We start from the raw sequence: 14,866 nt of genomic DNA on the forward strand, positions 1-14,866 counted from the left end.
CCTATAAACTTTTTTTAATAAACGCCTAGTTTCAGAGATAATATTAATTTAAAAATAAACAAGTTTTTGTTGTTACATAGTGTAAAATGCCTTTTTGATGGTAATGTTGCTGCTATGGGAAGTAGTCTAAATATCCTTATTGATAAATGTCAAAAAGTGACAAGTAACACTTTGCAAAAAGAAGGTTTTACGAAAAAAAAATGTAAAAATCAATTTTAAGTAACAAGTTTACCAATAACATTTATTTTTTATGTATAAATACATTCAAAAAATTGAAAAAACAAAACAAAAAAAATTTTTTTTTTGGCGAAATTTACCTAAACTCATATTAAATTTTTTCCTTCTTTTGACCTTAGAAATGCGTGGTTAAAATTATTCGGTTTCCTCATGTTACACCGTGTAGAGAGGCGATAACGAAATTTTAATTGTAATCAGATAATAAGAGTTCCTAATAAAACACGTGCTGTTGTTTTATTTATCGCCGGACGTCAGTGCATTCCTGGGGGCCTACCGCGAACCACGTTCGACGTGTTGCCTCTCTGTCGCACTTGTAAATTCGTACGTAAGTGTGACAGTGAGGCAACACGTGGAACGTGGTTCGCGGTAGGCCCTCTGACGTGACTTGGCAACGAGCGCGTTGCGTGAACTGAATGGACTTGTATAATTCACTTAGTGAATATATTAATATATAATATATAGTCCATATTCAATACAAATACTGTAATGAAGAATCCGTAATTAATGGATAATGATAATTTTCATAAATTACGTCATTTCAAATAGGGGGGCGGTCCGGATGATGGTAGCATGACGTAGGAGGAAACGGGGTCATTCGATCGAAGCATGATTTTTGGATGATTTTAGGGGGGGGGAGGTCAAAAATCGATGACGTATTTTATGGACAGCCCCAAACTTGCACAACGTCTGTCTACGAAATTTTGTTGAAAAATATTATTTAAAATCGAAGAATAGATACTTCTAATTATTACCATTTATCAAGCCAGGGTTTTAGTAAATTTAATTTAATAAGTTTGACATTTTCCTAAAGCTTTTGTTTATTTTATTTTTATGAAGGACCTATGTTCTGTCGGACTGATGTTTATTTAAAGCATATTGTATGTATTACATATGAATCTGACTTGAGTAACACGAGTAATTTATGAGTTACATAATTTTTTTTCATTTTATTTCAGCAGCAGATGGTGACTACACGAACCATGGTAATTATTAATATTATACTTTATTAGATGATATATTTCCAATGAAAACTGCTAAAGTAAAGAATAAAATAAGTACGCCAGATTTTTCTACCCTCTATCTAAGAATAATTAATGTGAAGTTTTAATGACTTAAATAATCTAGGTTACCATAGGGAAGGAAAATTAATTTAATATAACGAAATACTGATAAGCATAATCAAGTACAAAAATAAATACCTATAAAATAGCGTGTTTCATGTTTTAGTGTGAAAACCAGAAACGCGTTGTTTTGCTAGTTCGATCAGCGCTGTGACCTTGTAAAGACGTATTTAAACGCGCTTTGTACTTTAACCCAAAGTGGAGATAAAAAATGGTGAATACTGATTTATTTAAAAAATCCTTGAGAAAAGTGCAAATTCATTAACATTCCAAATCGCACCTTATTACGGGCGCGGAAGGTTTAAATTTGAACGTTTTTTAGTGAAAGTGTACGTAAAAGTTTTAATTATTTTACAAAACAAGTGATTAATTATGATTTTGCCGGAACTACGCCAGAGTTTGGCTAATTTATTCAAGAGTAAGTATGAAACAAAATTTTCGCGATGAATGGAAACTTTTGCATAAACGGTATATAAATTAGCATTTAGCAGTATTCTCCCATTAGTATACTGTCCCTTTTACTTTTTGTCTGCAAAAAAACATGGTATATATCGTTTAAAAGTTTTAAAACATTGCTAAATTCTCGACAGCACACTGAAATGATCGCGCGATAAATGTTTAATGGTTTAATTTAAAAATCCGTCCAGTTATTATACCACATTTTACGAAAAGTGTGTTGATATTTAATGAAAAACAAGTTTGTGTAGAGGTTATTGAGAGGCAAAGATTTATTAATAGTAGAAGAGGTGAAAAGTCTCAGGAAAAAAAACTGGCCAAGTGCGAGTTGGACTCGCGCACGAAGAGTTTCGTACCATTACGCAAGAAACGGCAAAAAAACACGTTTGTTGTATGGGAGCCCCACTTAAATATTTATTATATTTTGTTTTTAGAATTTTTTGTTACCTATAGCGGCAACTGATATGATGATCTATGGCAATTTCAACTGTCTAGCTATTACGGTTCATGAGTTACAGCCTGGTGACAGACAGACGGATAGCGGAGTCTTAGTAATAGGGTCCCGTTTTACCCTTTGGGCACGGAACCCTAAAAAATCATGCTTCCACATTCACAGCTAAAGTAGAAGTTTGTGAGGAAACTATGTTTGTCCAAAGATGGTGTTTGACAATTCAGTTACCACATAGGTACGAATTTTTCATAGACTTTACAATCAAATGTTCTACAGGCAATATCTCTTTGTTGTCAAGTTAGATTAAACAATACCTAAGATTCATAGCTAACTTTAGTTCGTTTTTTTTTAGCATTAGAAAGAACTTGGAAGAAGATAAGCGATATTGACATGTCTTTTAATTCAAAAACTTTTTAAAAATCAGTTACTATTGAAAGCAGAAGAATATAAATGATCGTATTAGATTCATAAATGTTACATATTTGCCGTAACTTATTTTTAAAATGTGTTTTTCAATTAAAAGACACATCAAGATTGTTTACCTTATTTCTAATGCTAAAAAAACAAACTATAACTCAGTGGAATCACTAAACTATTAGCTGGTCAAACAACTTTGTCAGTAGAAAAGGGCGCCAAATTTTCTATGGGGTCATAGCCCTTTGCGGCTACATTTTTTTAATTTGGCGCTTTTTTCTACTGACGGAAATGACAGACTATATATTTTTTCAGACGACAACGATGGCGCGAACACAACATCGTCGAAAGCGCAAGCCGCCATCATGCATCTACAGAGCAAGGTCGAGCGGACCAAGGAGCTGATACGGCTGGAGCAGACGATACGGGATGGTAAGACCAAACTACCTATTCCGTGCATGACAGTGGCGCCGCCCTAGTGGGTGTGGTCCTTGAGGGACCAGCGGACGGTGGGACGCGGCTTAACATCGTTTTTTCCACCACAATAACAGTTATAGATGTCTTAAAATTGACTTTGTTTCAACCTACTTCTGTTTTAACTCACCTCGGAGGTGTAATGTTACATGAAACATCAACATTTATTCAGAAAACAAAAATCTAAAATTATTTAGAGGTGTAAATGTCTCTAAGTGTCAGAACTAAAAGAATATATAGTTAATCAAATTATCCCTAGAGATGTATAGGGTCTCCAAGAGTCAAAATCCTGTATAATTAAAACATTCATTAATGCCGGGACCACACTAATGAAAAACACCGATGATTATCGCGATAATAAGAGAAAGAATAAAATGACACACGCCGGCATAAGAGAAAGAAAAAAATGACACACGAGAACCGAATGAACTCAATGTAATGTTAAAACATAAATGATTTTTTTCCCAGACAACGTCAATGAGTACCTAAAAGTAGCCGCCAACGCCGATAAGCAGCAACTGCCGCGCGTCAAAGCGGTTTTCGAGAAGAAGAACCAAAAATCCGCGCTCTGCATCGCGCAGCTACAGAAGAAACTAGAAGGATACAATAAGAGAATCAAGAATTGGGAGGTGAGTATTAATTTTTTAGCAAGCCGTGAAGAATATTGTAGATTTGGCGCTATCTCCTGTGGTACCGTGAAATATGTATTTTATTTCGTCTATCTCTTTCACTTGAGCGAGCGCGATAGAGATAGAGGTAGGCGAATTTTGGTATATGGATTTCACAGTGCCCCTGGCACGTGGAGATTGCATTGTGCTTTCTAATGATCTCAACACCCAAGAGATCAAGATATAAGAGTAAAATTATTTTCACCACACCAGCTCGGAAAGGCTTACTTTGCACTTCAAAAACTGATAGCAAAGTTGCATTTTATTCACATGTGAGGCAAAGTAATCAGATGCAGAGTTTTTTTTTTATGTTTGCTGGTAGAATTGACTTTTGAATGATGATTTTGGATAATAAATATTTAATAACATTCATTTGGATTTGATTTTGTTTGATATTTTACATTTAATATTTGCTTGGGGTTGGTGTGGTGAAAAATTTTGTGTTACACTCGGGGGCAAATTTTGTTTAACCCTCGTGCTTTGAGACTCTCGCAACGATCAAGATACCATTTTTCGAACCACTCGCTACGCTCGTGGTTCAATTTTAGAATCTTTCGCTTGCTCGGGTATCAATATTAGCACGAGCGGTTAAACAACTACTTTGCCCCCTTGTAAAACAAATAACTATTAGTGCCATGGAGAGATGGCATCATGGCACGGAGTTCAATAGATTACTATCGCCAATTCGCTGCCATAAATATGAGCGAATGCGCAAACGGTAAAGCCATACTTTTTGACAAATTGAATGGGGTTGAAAAGGGTTGAATTTTAGTATTATCATATGAGTTTTCCATGAGATATGATAATGTTTAGAATATTTTTACGGACAAAAAACAAGTTTCAACTCACAGTGGTAACAAACCATAATTAGCGTTACTTTAAATTGTTTTGATGTTAGATCTGACAGACTGTGGGAAATTTTTGAGTACGGACACTAGGGACTCAAAAAATTGCTTTAAAAAAACCTAACAGCGGCAAATAAACGCTTTCAAGTTAACCCGCTTACTCTATATTCTTCATGGCTACGGTAGGACTAGACATGGTAAGGTAATTCTTTATGATCTGAGAAGATGGTGATTTCACAGCAACACGGGTCGAGCGGGCAGGCGCACCGGCAGCCCAGAGAGGTGCTCAGCTACATGGGACAAGGGTTGAAGTAAGTGCTATCTTTTATGACAAAAAAATCATTTTATAGCCAAGATTGAATTTCTTTTTAGCTTAAAAACAAATTAAATGTGGAAAACCGATAACACTCTTATGGCAGATGTCGCTAGGGCCTCCCTAAGGCCAAAGAGAATAGTGTATAGAGGCGGATGGTCAAAGTAAATTATGTAGCCACTGTAAATTTACTGCCATCTTTCGACAGAAGGTAAAACTGTTAGGACGCCATTTGACTTTGATCCTTATTCTTTCACGGATATGTGTTAACACTGTTAACTTATTAAATATTAATATTAACGCCATCTACTCGACTATAGGCCAAAGGTATGGTGCAATCTCTTCGAGCGATGGCGCCATAACCTTCAGCCTACTCTCGAGTAGATGGCATTTATATTAATATTTAACAAGTTACCACTTATCAGTGAAAGAATACCTAATGATCAAAGTCAAATGGCGTTCTAACAGTTTTAATCTCCTGTCGAAAGATGGCAGTAAATGTACTGTAGCTACATAATTTATCATGACAGTGACTCTCTATTTCAAATTCTCTTCTCTCCGTCTCGGCCATACTGACAAAACTACACGTCTATATGTGCATTTTTGCAATCGGCATCAAATACGTCGAAGTGGCAATAGAACATTATTCCTGCGTGTTTCAATATATTTGGTTACTTTGTTCACCACTATCAGTCTATTTGATGATATTATATGTCTAATGCGGGCTGTACACACTCGTCGAGAGATCCCGAGACAGGCTGAGAACGAGTGTGTACATGCTGCTACCTTCTCGTTTCGCGCTTCTTGGAAGATTGCATTGGAGCAGTGCCAAGACTCGGCGAGGGGCTCTCGACGAGTGTGTACAACCGACATAAAATTATGTAAATCTAACATAATGTAAGTGATTATATTATATATTTTCGCAGGAGTGTAGGAGGCAACATCCGCGACGGCATCACGGGGCTCGGCGGCAGCGTGATGGCCGCGCCGAGGGAGTTCGCGCATCTCTTCTCTCGCTCTAACCGCTTCGGCTCCGCTGACAACATCTCGCAGCTCGCCGGTCTGTATCTTCTTACCGCTCTGTGGTTTATACTCTTTGAGCACAAACTTTATTGCCTTCGCGCATGTCTACAATTCGCTGGCCCAACAATATTACAGGGTTCTATGTTTCACTTTTTTCGAACTGAAATCTGAACATGGTCATAGTGACATTAAGTCGAATTTCAACTATCTTGTTATGTTACATAGAACCCTAGCTGTAATATTGGGCCAGCGAGATGTAGTGCATAATTGTTTTCCTTCGTATTTTCTAGGAAACGTTCGCATTTGTCATGCTTTTTCAGTTAAGCTCAGTATTTTTTGTACCGAGACTGACTGAAATAGCAAGACACTTTCGTACGTTTCCGTGAAAATACGAAGGAAAATAATTTTGTACTACAAATGTAACAAGTTGCGATTATGAACTTGTCAGAAGTTTTAGACGGCAATAATGAATTGAGTCAGGATGAGCGATTGTCTTCTCCGTGCTGTCTTTTCTTTTTATAAGTATAATATAATCACATGAAAGCTGATACAAATGTACAATTTTTCGGCGCCTAATTTTTTAGTTTTTAAAAAGTTATTGTTTTGCCGAAAACACGTAAATTGCCGCTTTCGTTTGAATCAATTTTTTTTAGGATTGCATAAAAAAATCTAAAATATATTGAATTGAGAATCGTGCATCTTTAGCTGTTTTCTCGTCGCTTATGAGTGCATATTTTATATCGACAATTTATGGCGACAAAAAGGTTGGCTCTTATTAAATCCGTCGTCGTGCAATATTGCATAATATCGTCCTTTAATCAGCAGTATCAATAGTTAACGAAACATAATAGATTTTCTTCTAAATTTTCTATTCCGTTTATAATATTTGGTATATCTATATTCAATATAAAGTTGCTTTCGCAAAACCAAAGCCTTGATAGCTTACAGGCTTGATGTTTTTATCGCTAGCGTTAAAACTTCGAAAGCTTGTCACTGTGGTACTTTATTGTCACTTTGTAATACGGTGGCAAAGTACAGTCAAGTGTAAAAATATGGGTGCACTCATCATACTCATAAATATATCTGTTGCGAACGCAACCTTTATTTGTATAATACAGTAACTAAACGCAGCCGTCGGGCTCGGCTAGTATTTGGAAGCTTTTTCTAAAGCACCAATAGGAGCGCTCCACATATCATGTATCGCGGCCAAATCTTAACCACCATTTTCGGATATTCAAATTATGCAAATCACTCTCTCATCAGCCTCCATACAATCACCACACCACTTTTACATCTAACCGTTTAGTCAAGGAACCCTTGTAAAACCAGTACCTATTGAAATTATAATAGTTTACTTCAAATCGAAGCTTTTTATTTGAGTCGTCGAGATCCTGACCTGCACGGCGGCTACAATATCCCTTTGCTCTTGTGTCAGCGAATTAAGAACTATGGGACATATTTTTGAGTAACTTGTATGCACCCATATTTTTACACTTGACTGTACTAAGGCCACGTTCCCACTTTGTCGTAACGACAGATCGTCAGGTGACAAGCAAAAGTCACTAATTACTAAATAAAAAATAAACAAAAATCGACCTTCTTTTAGTACTAATATGGTTCACTATGGCTATGAACTTGTGGTGGTACTTAGTGACTTTTGCTTGTCACCCGACGAAATAGTCGTCAGTAAATATCCAAGCTACGGCAGGACGATTACCGTTCTATGTGTGAGCACCACCATTTAAATGTACACTGTACGGTCAGCCATGAAAGCGGTCTACCACTTTTCGACTCTATCGATCAGATGATTGGCTGACTGTACATGCCACCTTGAAGGACTATCTGTCGTTACACTATGTCGGGAATGCAACCTCTGCTGCTTTACATGTCTATTTTACTCTACAAAACATACATTTGCAACATATATACGAGTCATATAGTATGTATTATTTTATAACGTATTGTATGTATTTTTGTCGCAGAAAACACAGGTCCTTGTAAGTATCTCGTGTGGAGAAACTATCATGCTTCCTTAATCATCATATACATTTTATTGGATGGTGTTATCAGAGAAAGAACCATGAATTTATTAAAACTTAGCAAGAGTCATTGTACAATACAAGATTATAGAGAGTTTCAGATGTTCTCTTCCAGATATGAGATAGCTCTTGAGCTAAAAAGAGTTAATTACTCTTCTCTGTCTTGGGGCCCGATTCAGATTTTGAAATAGACATCTATTAGATCTCTTTTAGATATCTTTTAGACATCACCAAGATACGATAACGATATGTTTAAGATCTAACCTGTCAAATTTGACATAAGCGCGATTCTGGATATACTCTTGAACGATTTCCACTGTTTCTACTACCCATGTGCTGTCTGTAAGTAGACCTGAGAAAACATTAAAATTATTACATTCCGCTTAACACCATCCACGTATATAGAACCTTTTAGAAACATATGTATATTATAATAATATTAACAAATTGTAAAATATCACAGCCCTTTTTAGTGTAGTGACATGCATTTACGATTCATAAATATAATCAACTCCATCTATGTACCCTTTACACTACTTTATTGTAGGTTTTGTGTTAAAACACTTCCACTAATTCTTTCTTTACAAAAAAAAAATTAGCAATTCAACACAACTGCAGGTCAAGTCAAGACTCACGGAAGTTATGAGAACATCTTTTGTTCCAAGATATTTATTTTTGAGCTACCTATTGTATGCTATGATGGAGCTATGTATTAATTTTATACATGTATTATTTTTTTGCGACAATTTAGTTTTAAATCTAACCTCTAGCGGCATACCACGCGAGAAAAATTGGCAGTCAAATTTAAATCAATGGGTATTAGACAATATAATTGTATTCGTTTTTTTCTAAAATCGAACGAAATAAAACAATTAAAATTTCATTGAAGGCAATTTGTACTCGTATTAGGACTTTGAGACCCTAGAGGTTAAAATAAAAGTTTACTATGTTTTTTATCATTCAAATTTGAAGCATTGGGACTCAAAGCACCAAATAACAAAAAAAGATTTTATTCGAATTAAAAAAATAACTATAATACCTACCACTTAAAAAAACCGATCGGTTAAATGATCCTGATGATGACAATTTTTTATGACAGCTACGGATGTACTTGAACACAAATCGGAACGTACGAGTATTCATAATATTCATACAACCAAATCAGATAACTCATAATCACAACACTTACAGATAAACACTAGATATTATCACCTCAATGTCACGGCTCTCGTCACTACGTTGGCTAACCTGTGTTGACTCATACTACTAAAACAGGTGAAACGAATGTCTCATATTTAAAGCTATTCAAATTTGAGTTTTACACTAGTGTTAATAGAGTTGCTATACGTTTGAGAGTTAATAGCATTTGGGATGTTATGATAATGAAGTGGAGTGCTAGGACTAACATTTTTGAATTTGAAATTTGAGTTCTATGCTAGTATTAATAGAGTTGAAATACCTTTGGAGATCTATAGCAATTGGGACGTAATGAAAATGAAGTCGGTTTTAGTTATGTGATTGCAGTGTGCAAACACAATGCGACAGTGTTGTGAGGGATTGTCATAACTACCATGTTGTTTAACAAATGCAAGAAATGTAGGAAAAAGTGTAAGGTGTTTTATTATTGTTTTATGAGTTTGTTAACTTATGTGCTATTGTTGTGTTATATAACAAACGGTTAATGTATCTGTGTTTAGGATAGGTCAAGGTAGGTCCTTTAGTGTTAAATTTGCGTGGTTAGAATACTAATAAATTTAAAATAATACATTTCAAGTTTACCAAATATATGGTGTATTTATTAAAACAGATATTAAATAACAAAATAAATAAATCTAGCCCTAAATTAGCCTGAGGCATTGTTCCCAGGACGCTTTACCTAAATTACATTCAAAAGAAAATGGGTCATGTTTACGATATATTTGTGTACTTTTTGTACTTTTTTTAAATTACATTACATACTTAATTGTGTTGATTTATAATTTATATGTTATGCATGTACTACGCATACTGCATCAAAATTACCTACATAATATTAAACCAACTGTATAATATTCTTTTTTTCTCACTAATTGTAGGACTTTAGCCACATTTAATTTTAGTTTTTCTTACCACAAAACAACTTATACAATACTATTCAATACTCTTCATTATTTTGCACTTTACTTGTACACTAATTGTTATATCCTTTCTCTCCCACCGTACATAACTGTCTTAACAGCCTATAGAAAACTCATTCAATTTCTTACCGTATTCTCACGTAATAAGTTCCAAATTTGAACTGACTTTCCAATGTCTGTTAAGGCTTTTATTTATGTGACCGATTTGATGTCGTGATGCGCTTCTTTAACCTTTTGAACACCATTTTTCAAACCAGAAATGTGACGTATACGCCAACGTGATTGGTACAAGCTAGCATACCCTCTAGCATATGCTATATACACGGTGTAACACGAGTAAACCGAATAATTTTAACAGCTTATTCCTGATCATATTTAGAGACAAAAATGTCCTATAAACTTTTTTAAAAAACGCCTAGTTTCAGAGATAATATTAATTTAAAAATAAACAAGTTTTTGTTGTTAAATAATGTAAAAGGCCTTTTTGATGGTAATGTTGCTGCTATGGGACGTAGTCTAAGTATCCTTATTGATAGATGTCAAAAAGTGACAAGTAAAAAGGTTTTTCCGAAAAAAAAATGTAAAAATCAATTTTAAGTAACAAGTTTACCAATAACATTTATTTTTTATGTACAAATCCATTAAAAAAATTGAAAAAACATAACAATAATTTTTTTTTTGGCAAAATTGACCTAAACTCATATTTTTTCCTTCTTTTGACCTCAGAAATGCGTAGTTAAAATTATTCGGTTTCCTCATGTTACACCGTGTATAAGTGTTCTAACACTTATTACCAATCTTGGCTGGAAGGGTTAACTAGGGTCTTGTTTCTTATCACATTAGTAAAATAACATTATTTTTTACAATGTGTGAAACAGAGCCTACGGTATTATTCTGACATATATACAACTATTATCGAAGTATTTCATTATTCAAACAGATTTCAACTTTTGCTGTACATAAAAACAACTTGAAAACATGCAACAGTGCAATTCAAACCAGCATACAGTCCGTTTTTTTAGCATTAGAAAGAACTTCGCAGAAGTAAGCTTGTGGTTCCAAATCAGGCACTTTTAGCGGTAATAATTTGAAGTAAATTATATGTATTGACCATGCTACATTAGATAATTCAATAATTATTAACAATTAAAGAGCCTGATAAAAACTACACGGTTGCTTCTGTGGAGTTCTTTCTAATGCTAAAAAAAACTAACTATAGTATTTATTATTTGTATCTATATAATATATTAAAAGCATATAAATAAAATATATAGTGCCTATTAGATCTGTATTTGGCTCGGGAGTCAGAGGTCGAAATCTGTATGAAACACCAGGTCATTCTCTTCATAGCTATCCAATTTAAAATTGCAGTTGTCATTTGTCTATACTTCATGAGCTATTGTAAAATGCAATCATTTCAAGCGTCTTGTGAGTTTCGTTGCTTTACCTTGTTGTCTCTTTCTTGCACGCCAGCCCCACCACACGCGGAACTGAGAGGTAAATACCCGCTACGCAACTGTTACGCCAATATAATGAGATATTTGCTTATATGTATTTAGTCATGCCTTCCAGTGCTTTACAGTGAACATCAAAATAAAAAGTTTAGCTGTCACAATGTATTTGCTGCTGACTGTACCAGAGATTAACAAATAATAGGGACTTCTAATTTAAAAAGATACATTCCTCGTAAATAAAAAAGTTTATGTAGATGGTGTAATATTAGAGAGGTCTCAGTTCTTAACCCTTAAATGCATAGTGTTGCCAAACGTCTACAAACCATTAGACAGCTCACAGTTTTAAAATAAAAAGGCTTACGTTCTTGAACGCACCTTTATACAAAACGTCAAGTAATAGGGTGATGATTTAAGGGTTAATGTGTTTCCGCTTTGTAAAAATTACATTCGTTCTAAGACGAAAAGTCGGCAAACTTGGAAAAATCCACAAGTTGATAATTTTTAGTATGTGAATTTGAACGGTTTTTTCGGAGTATGTAATTATTTTATATTTAAAAACTTTATCATAGGTATATCACAAATAGTGTACCTTTCTAATGGTAGTAAAAAAAATAATTTATATATTACTGAAATTTACATATTTAAATAAATATGATTTAGCCAATTCAACTTCTAACACTGATTTCGCAGTGAAAATCGAAGTTATATTTTTTTTACTATTTTTCCTAGAATCAGCAAACAATTATGTGATACATATATAAAATTCGGGCAAAAAGAGAAAATCATGCATTTAAGGGTTGATATTCTGAACACGCCAATACTAAAGGGAAATATTATGAATTTTTACCCGCGCGCGTCGCAGAAGAGGGTAATGTTTTTGTAGTAGTCTGTATAGATGCTTGTGTCGTGTTTCTTGTGTTCTACCGTAAAGCCAAGATTACAAGTCCATTTTGAATGAGGAGTAATTAATTCGGTTTTATGTCCCTGTGGACGTAAGCATCGTTTTCCATCGAATTTTTTTTATTTCCGAGGAACGTGACTATGCCCGTAGTTTTAAGAGTTAAAAATTAAATTATTAATTCAGTTTTATAAACTGTACAATTAAACAAAAACATTTTCTTTCACAATTACCAGCGGTCTACAAAGTGAGGTTTTTATGTAAGACGTCTTAGAATTGTCATACAGATTTTTACAGATATTCGCTTTGCTACTTTTCACGCTGTAATACACAATTACTTTGAGCAATGTAATTAAGTTGCTTGCTGAAAACACACTGATAATATTTATAATGCACGTATTTATAAAACACGGTTTCTTAGAGACGTACTGTTACTAACATTACTAAACCTAATGTATTTAAAAATACAAATTCTGAATAATACAATTTTTATACATATAACTACACGGTTATTGGAGCGTATTGTAAAGTACACTAAGTTTTCTAGAGTACCCACACGTAAACACATACCTACAAAAATAGACATAAGAAAAATAGAATAACAATAGACAAATTGTACCGTTTTGATCTTTTGTTAAACGGTGTCACTTTTTTATTCAAAGCAAAGATTGTTTTACTTGGTTTATCTTTTTGTGCCCAAAATCTGCTTTACAAGACGAATACGCGGTAACATGAAAAATAAAATTTTGTGTAAGAATGTCCCTATAGTATTTATTTATTTTCTTTATTTATAAAACGTATTTTTAACTGAAGAATAGTTATGTTTTAACCAATAAGATTGTACCGCAAAAAGTTTGATCCACACTGTGTACCTAATTCTGCCCCAAATATTTATACATTAACCCTCTTATTCATAAACTATTACTAAAGTTGACAAGCAGATAATAATCGTTTGTCCTTTTCCGACGTATTCATATGATGGAAAGGGACAAACGATTATTATCGGCTTGTCAACTTTAGTAACCGTTTATGAATAAGGGGGTACTACTATATCACAAACTCATTTAACCACTTGACCGTCCGACGATAGTATAGTGTCCGAAAAAAATATGCTCTTAACCGTCCGCGGGAACCTTACTATCCAAAGGGGTGGAAGAAAGAATTGATTTCAGAGCTATCTAACGGAATATTTCGGCATTATTTACTAATTCTCTTGATGCGACAACGTAGCCTAACTAAATAGTTAGCTCTTAAAAAAATTAGGTGGCAGTGTAGTTATAATTTTTGTAGAAAATTGTGAAAACGCTGCGCGGGGCGTGCGTCGCTAAAAAACCTCGGACGGTTGACAGGAAAACAGTCTCGCGGGCCGGACGGTTGAGTGGTAAAGTGTTACAACATGACAGATGGTCTACTTTAAATCGGCATAATAATATTTCTAATTTCGGAGCAAAGTAAGCACATCTTACGGGAGTCGGTCGAAATATTTTCCTAGTTACCTCCTATTTGCCTTATAAGGCACAACCCATCATAACCTAGTATTGAGTGTTTCTACAACATCCAGCGAACGCGTCCTCCGAAGGCTCGCGAGCGTCCGAGGCAGGGGAAGCTGCGCCGAGAGGGTCCACCTTGCCCCGAGCCGCCACCTCGCCCGCACCGAAGTTCTCCCCTGAAGCGTCTCCTAGTAGCAGTGTCACCAGTGAAGGAGCCGTGTATGTATTATTTTTATCAAGGGGCTTCACCTTACTCAGTTCTCCCCCATAGCGTCAATAGTAGCAGTGTCACCAGGGCGCGTAGCCAACGTGCCAATCGTTAACGCTCCGTAGCGTATCATAGTCATCTCTGTCTATCACTCTTCTCCACTAGTGCGACAGTGACCTTTGCGATTCGTTCGCTACGGAGCGTTGACGTTGGCTACGCACCCAGTGAAGGCGCAGTCGGATGTTGATAGTGTGAGTCTGGTCATAGAAAGTAATACAATTCGATTCGACTCAACACGCATACAACAACAACACAATATTCCTCTATTTCAAATTATCTTTGATTTAATGTTATACTGTATATTCGTAATATTGTTGTGGCAGGTATCCGACGCAGCCGGGCTCCAACAACTTGTCAGAAGCGGCGCTGAGCATCAAGCCGATCCTTAGTGAACTGGCCGCGCGCCGCGAAGACTACGAGAGGCTCGCAGAGAAACTCGACGCGCTTAAGGTTCGCAACCAACTTCATTTTTACAAACTATTTTTTTAAGATTTGTTAACATATAGCGAAAGAGGTATGTCAGGATAGTAGCAAGTGGAAATCCGTGGTCTCTGCTATTACTAATGGATACCTATTACTAATAAAGGAAATAGACGTG

The 14,866-nt window shown here is 35.2% G+C and overlaps 1 protein-coding gene across 8 annotated transcripts in view; it reads left to right on the forward strand.

Annotated features, from left to right (window-relative positions):
• The window catches only part of LOC134675419 (transmembrane and coiled-coil domains protein 2), a 77,330-nt gene that overhangs the window by 53,370 nt on the left and 9,094 nt on the right, over window positions 1-14,866 (forward strand). For 2 of the 8 annotated variants that reach the window (XM_063533664.1, XM_063533668.1), the window contains 9 exons: window positions 1,194-1,220; window positions 2,995-3,111; window positions 3,622-3,782; window positions 4,892-4,977; window positions 5,906-6,039; window positions 7,985-7,999; window positions 11,632-11,655; window positions 14,072-14,219; window positions 14,592-14,718. In XM_063533664.1, the coding sequence (XP_063389734.1) occupies window positions 1,194-1,220; window positions 2,995-3,111; window positions 3,622-3,782; window positions 4,892-4,977; window positions 5,906-6,039; window positions 7,985-7,999; window positions 11,632-11,655; window positions 14,072-14,219; window positions 14,592-14,718 (839 nt within the window). The remainder of the gene's footprint in view (window positions 1-1,193; window positions 1,221-2,994; window positions 3,112-3,621; window positions 3,783-4,891; window positions 4,978-5,905; window positions 6,040-7,984; window positions 8,000-11,631; window positions 11,656-14,071; window positions 14,220-14,591; window positions 14,719-14,866) is intronic. The other 6 variants (XM_063533665.1, XM_063533666.1, XM_063533667.1 and 3 more) reach the window with 6 other exon arrangements.

This window comes from Cydia fagiglandana, chromosome 22 (assembly GCF_963556715.1).
Source record: "Cydia fagiglandana chromosome 22, ilCydFagi1.1, whole genome shotgun sequence".
In the NCBI taxonomy this organism is placed as follows: Eukaryota; Metazoa; Arthropoda; class Insecta; order Lepidoptera; family Tortricidae; genus Cydia; species Cydia fagiglandana.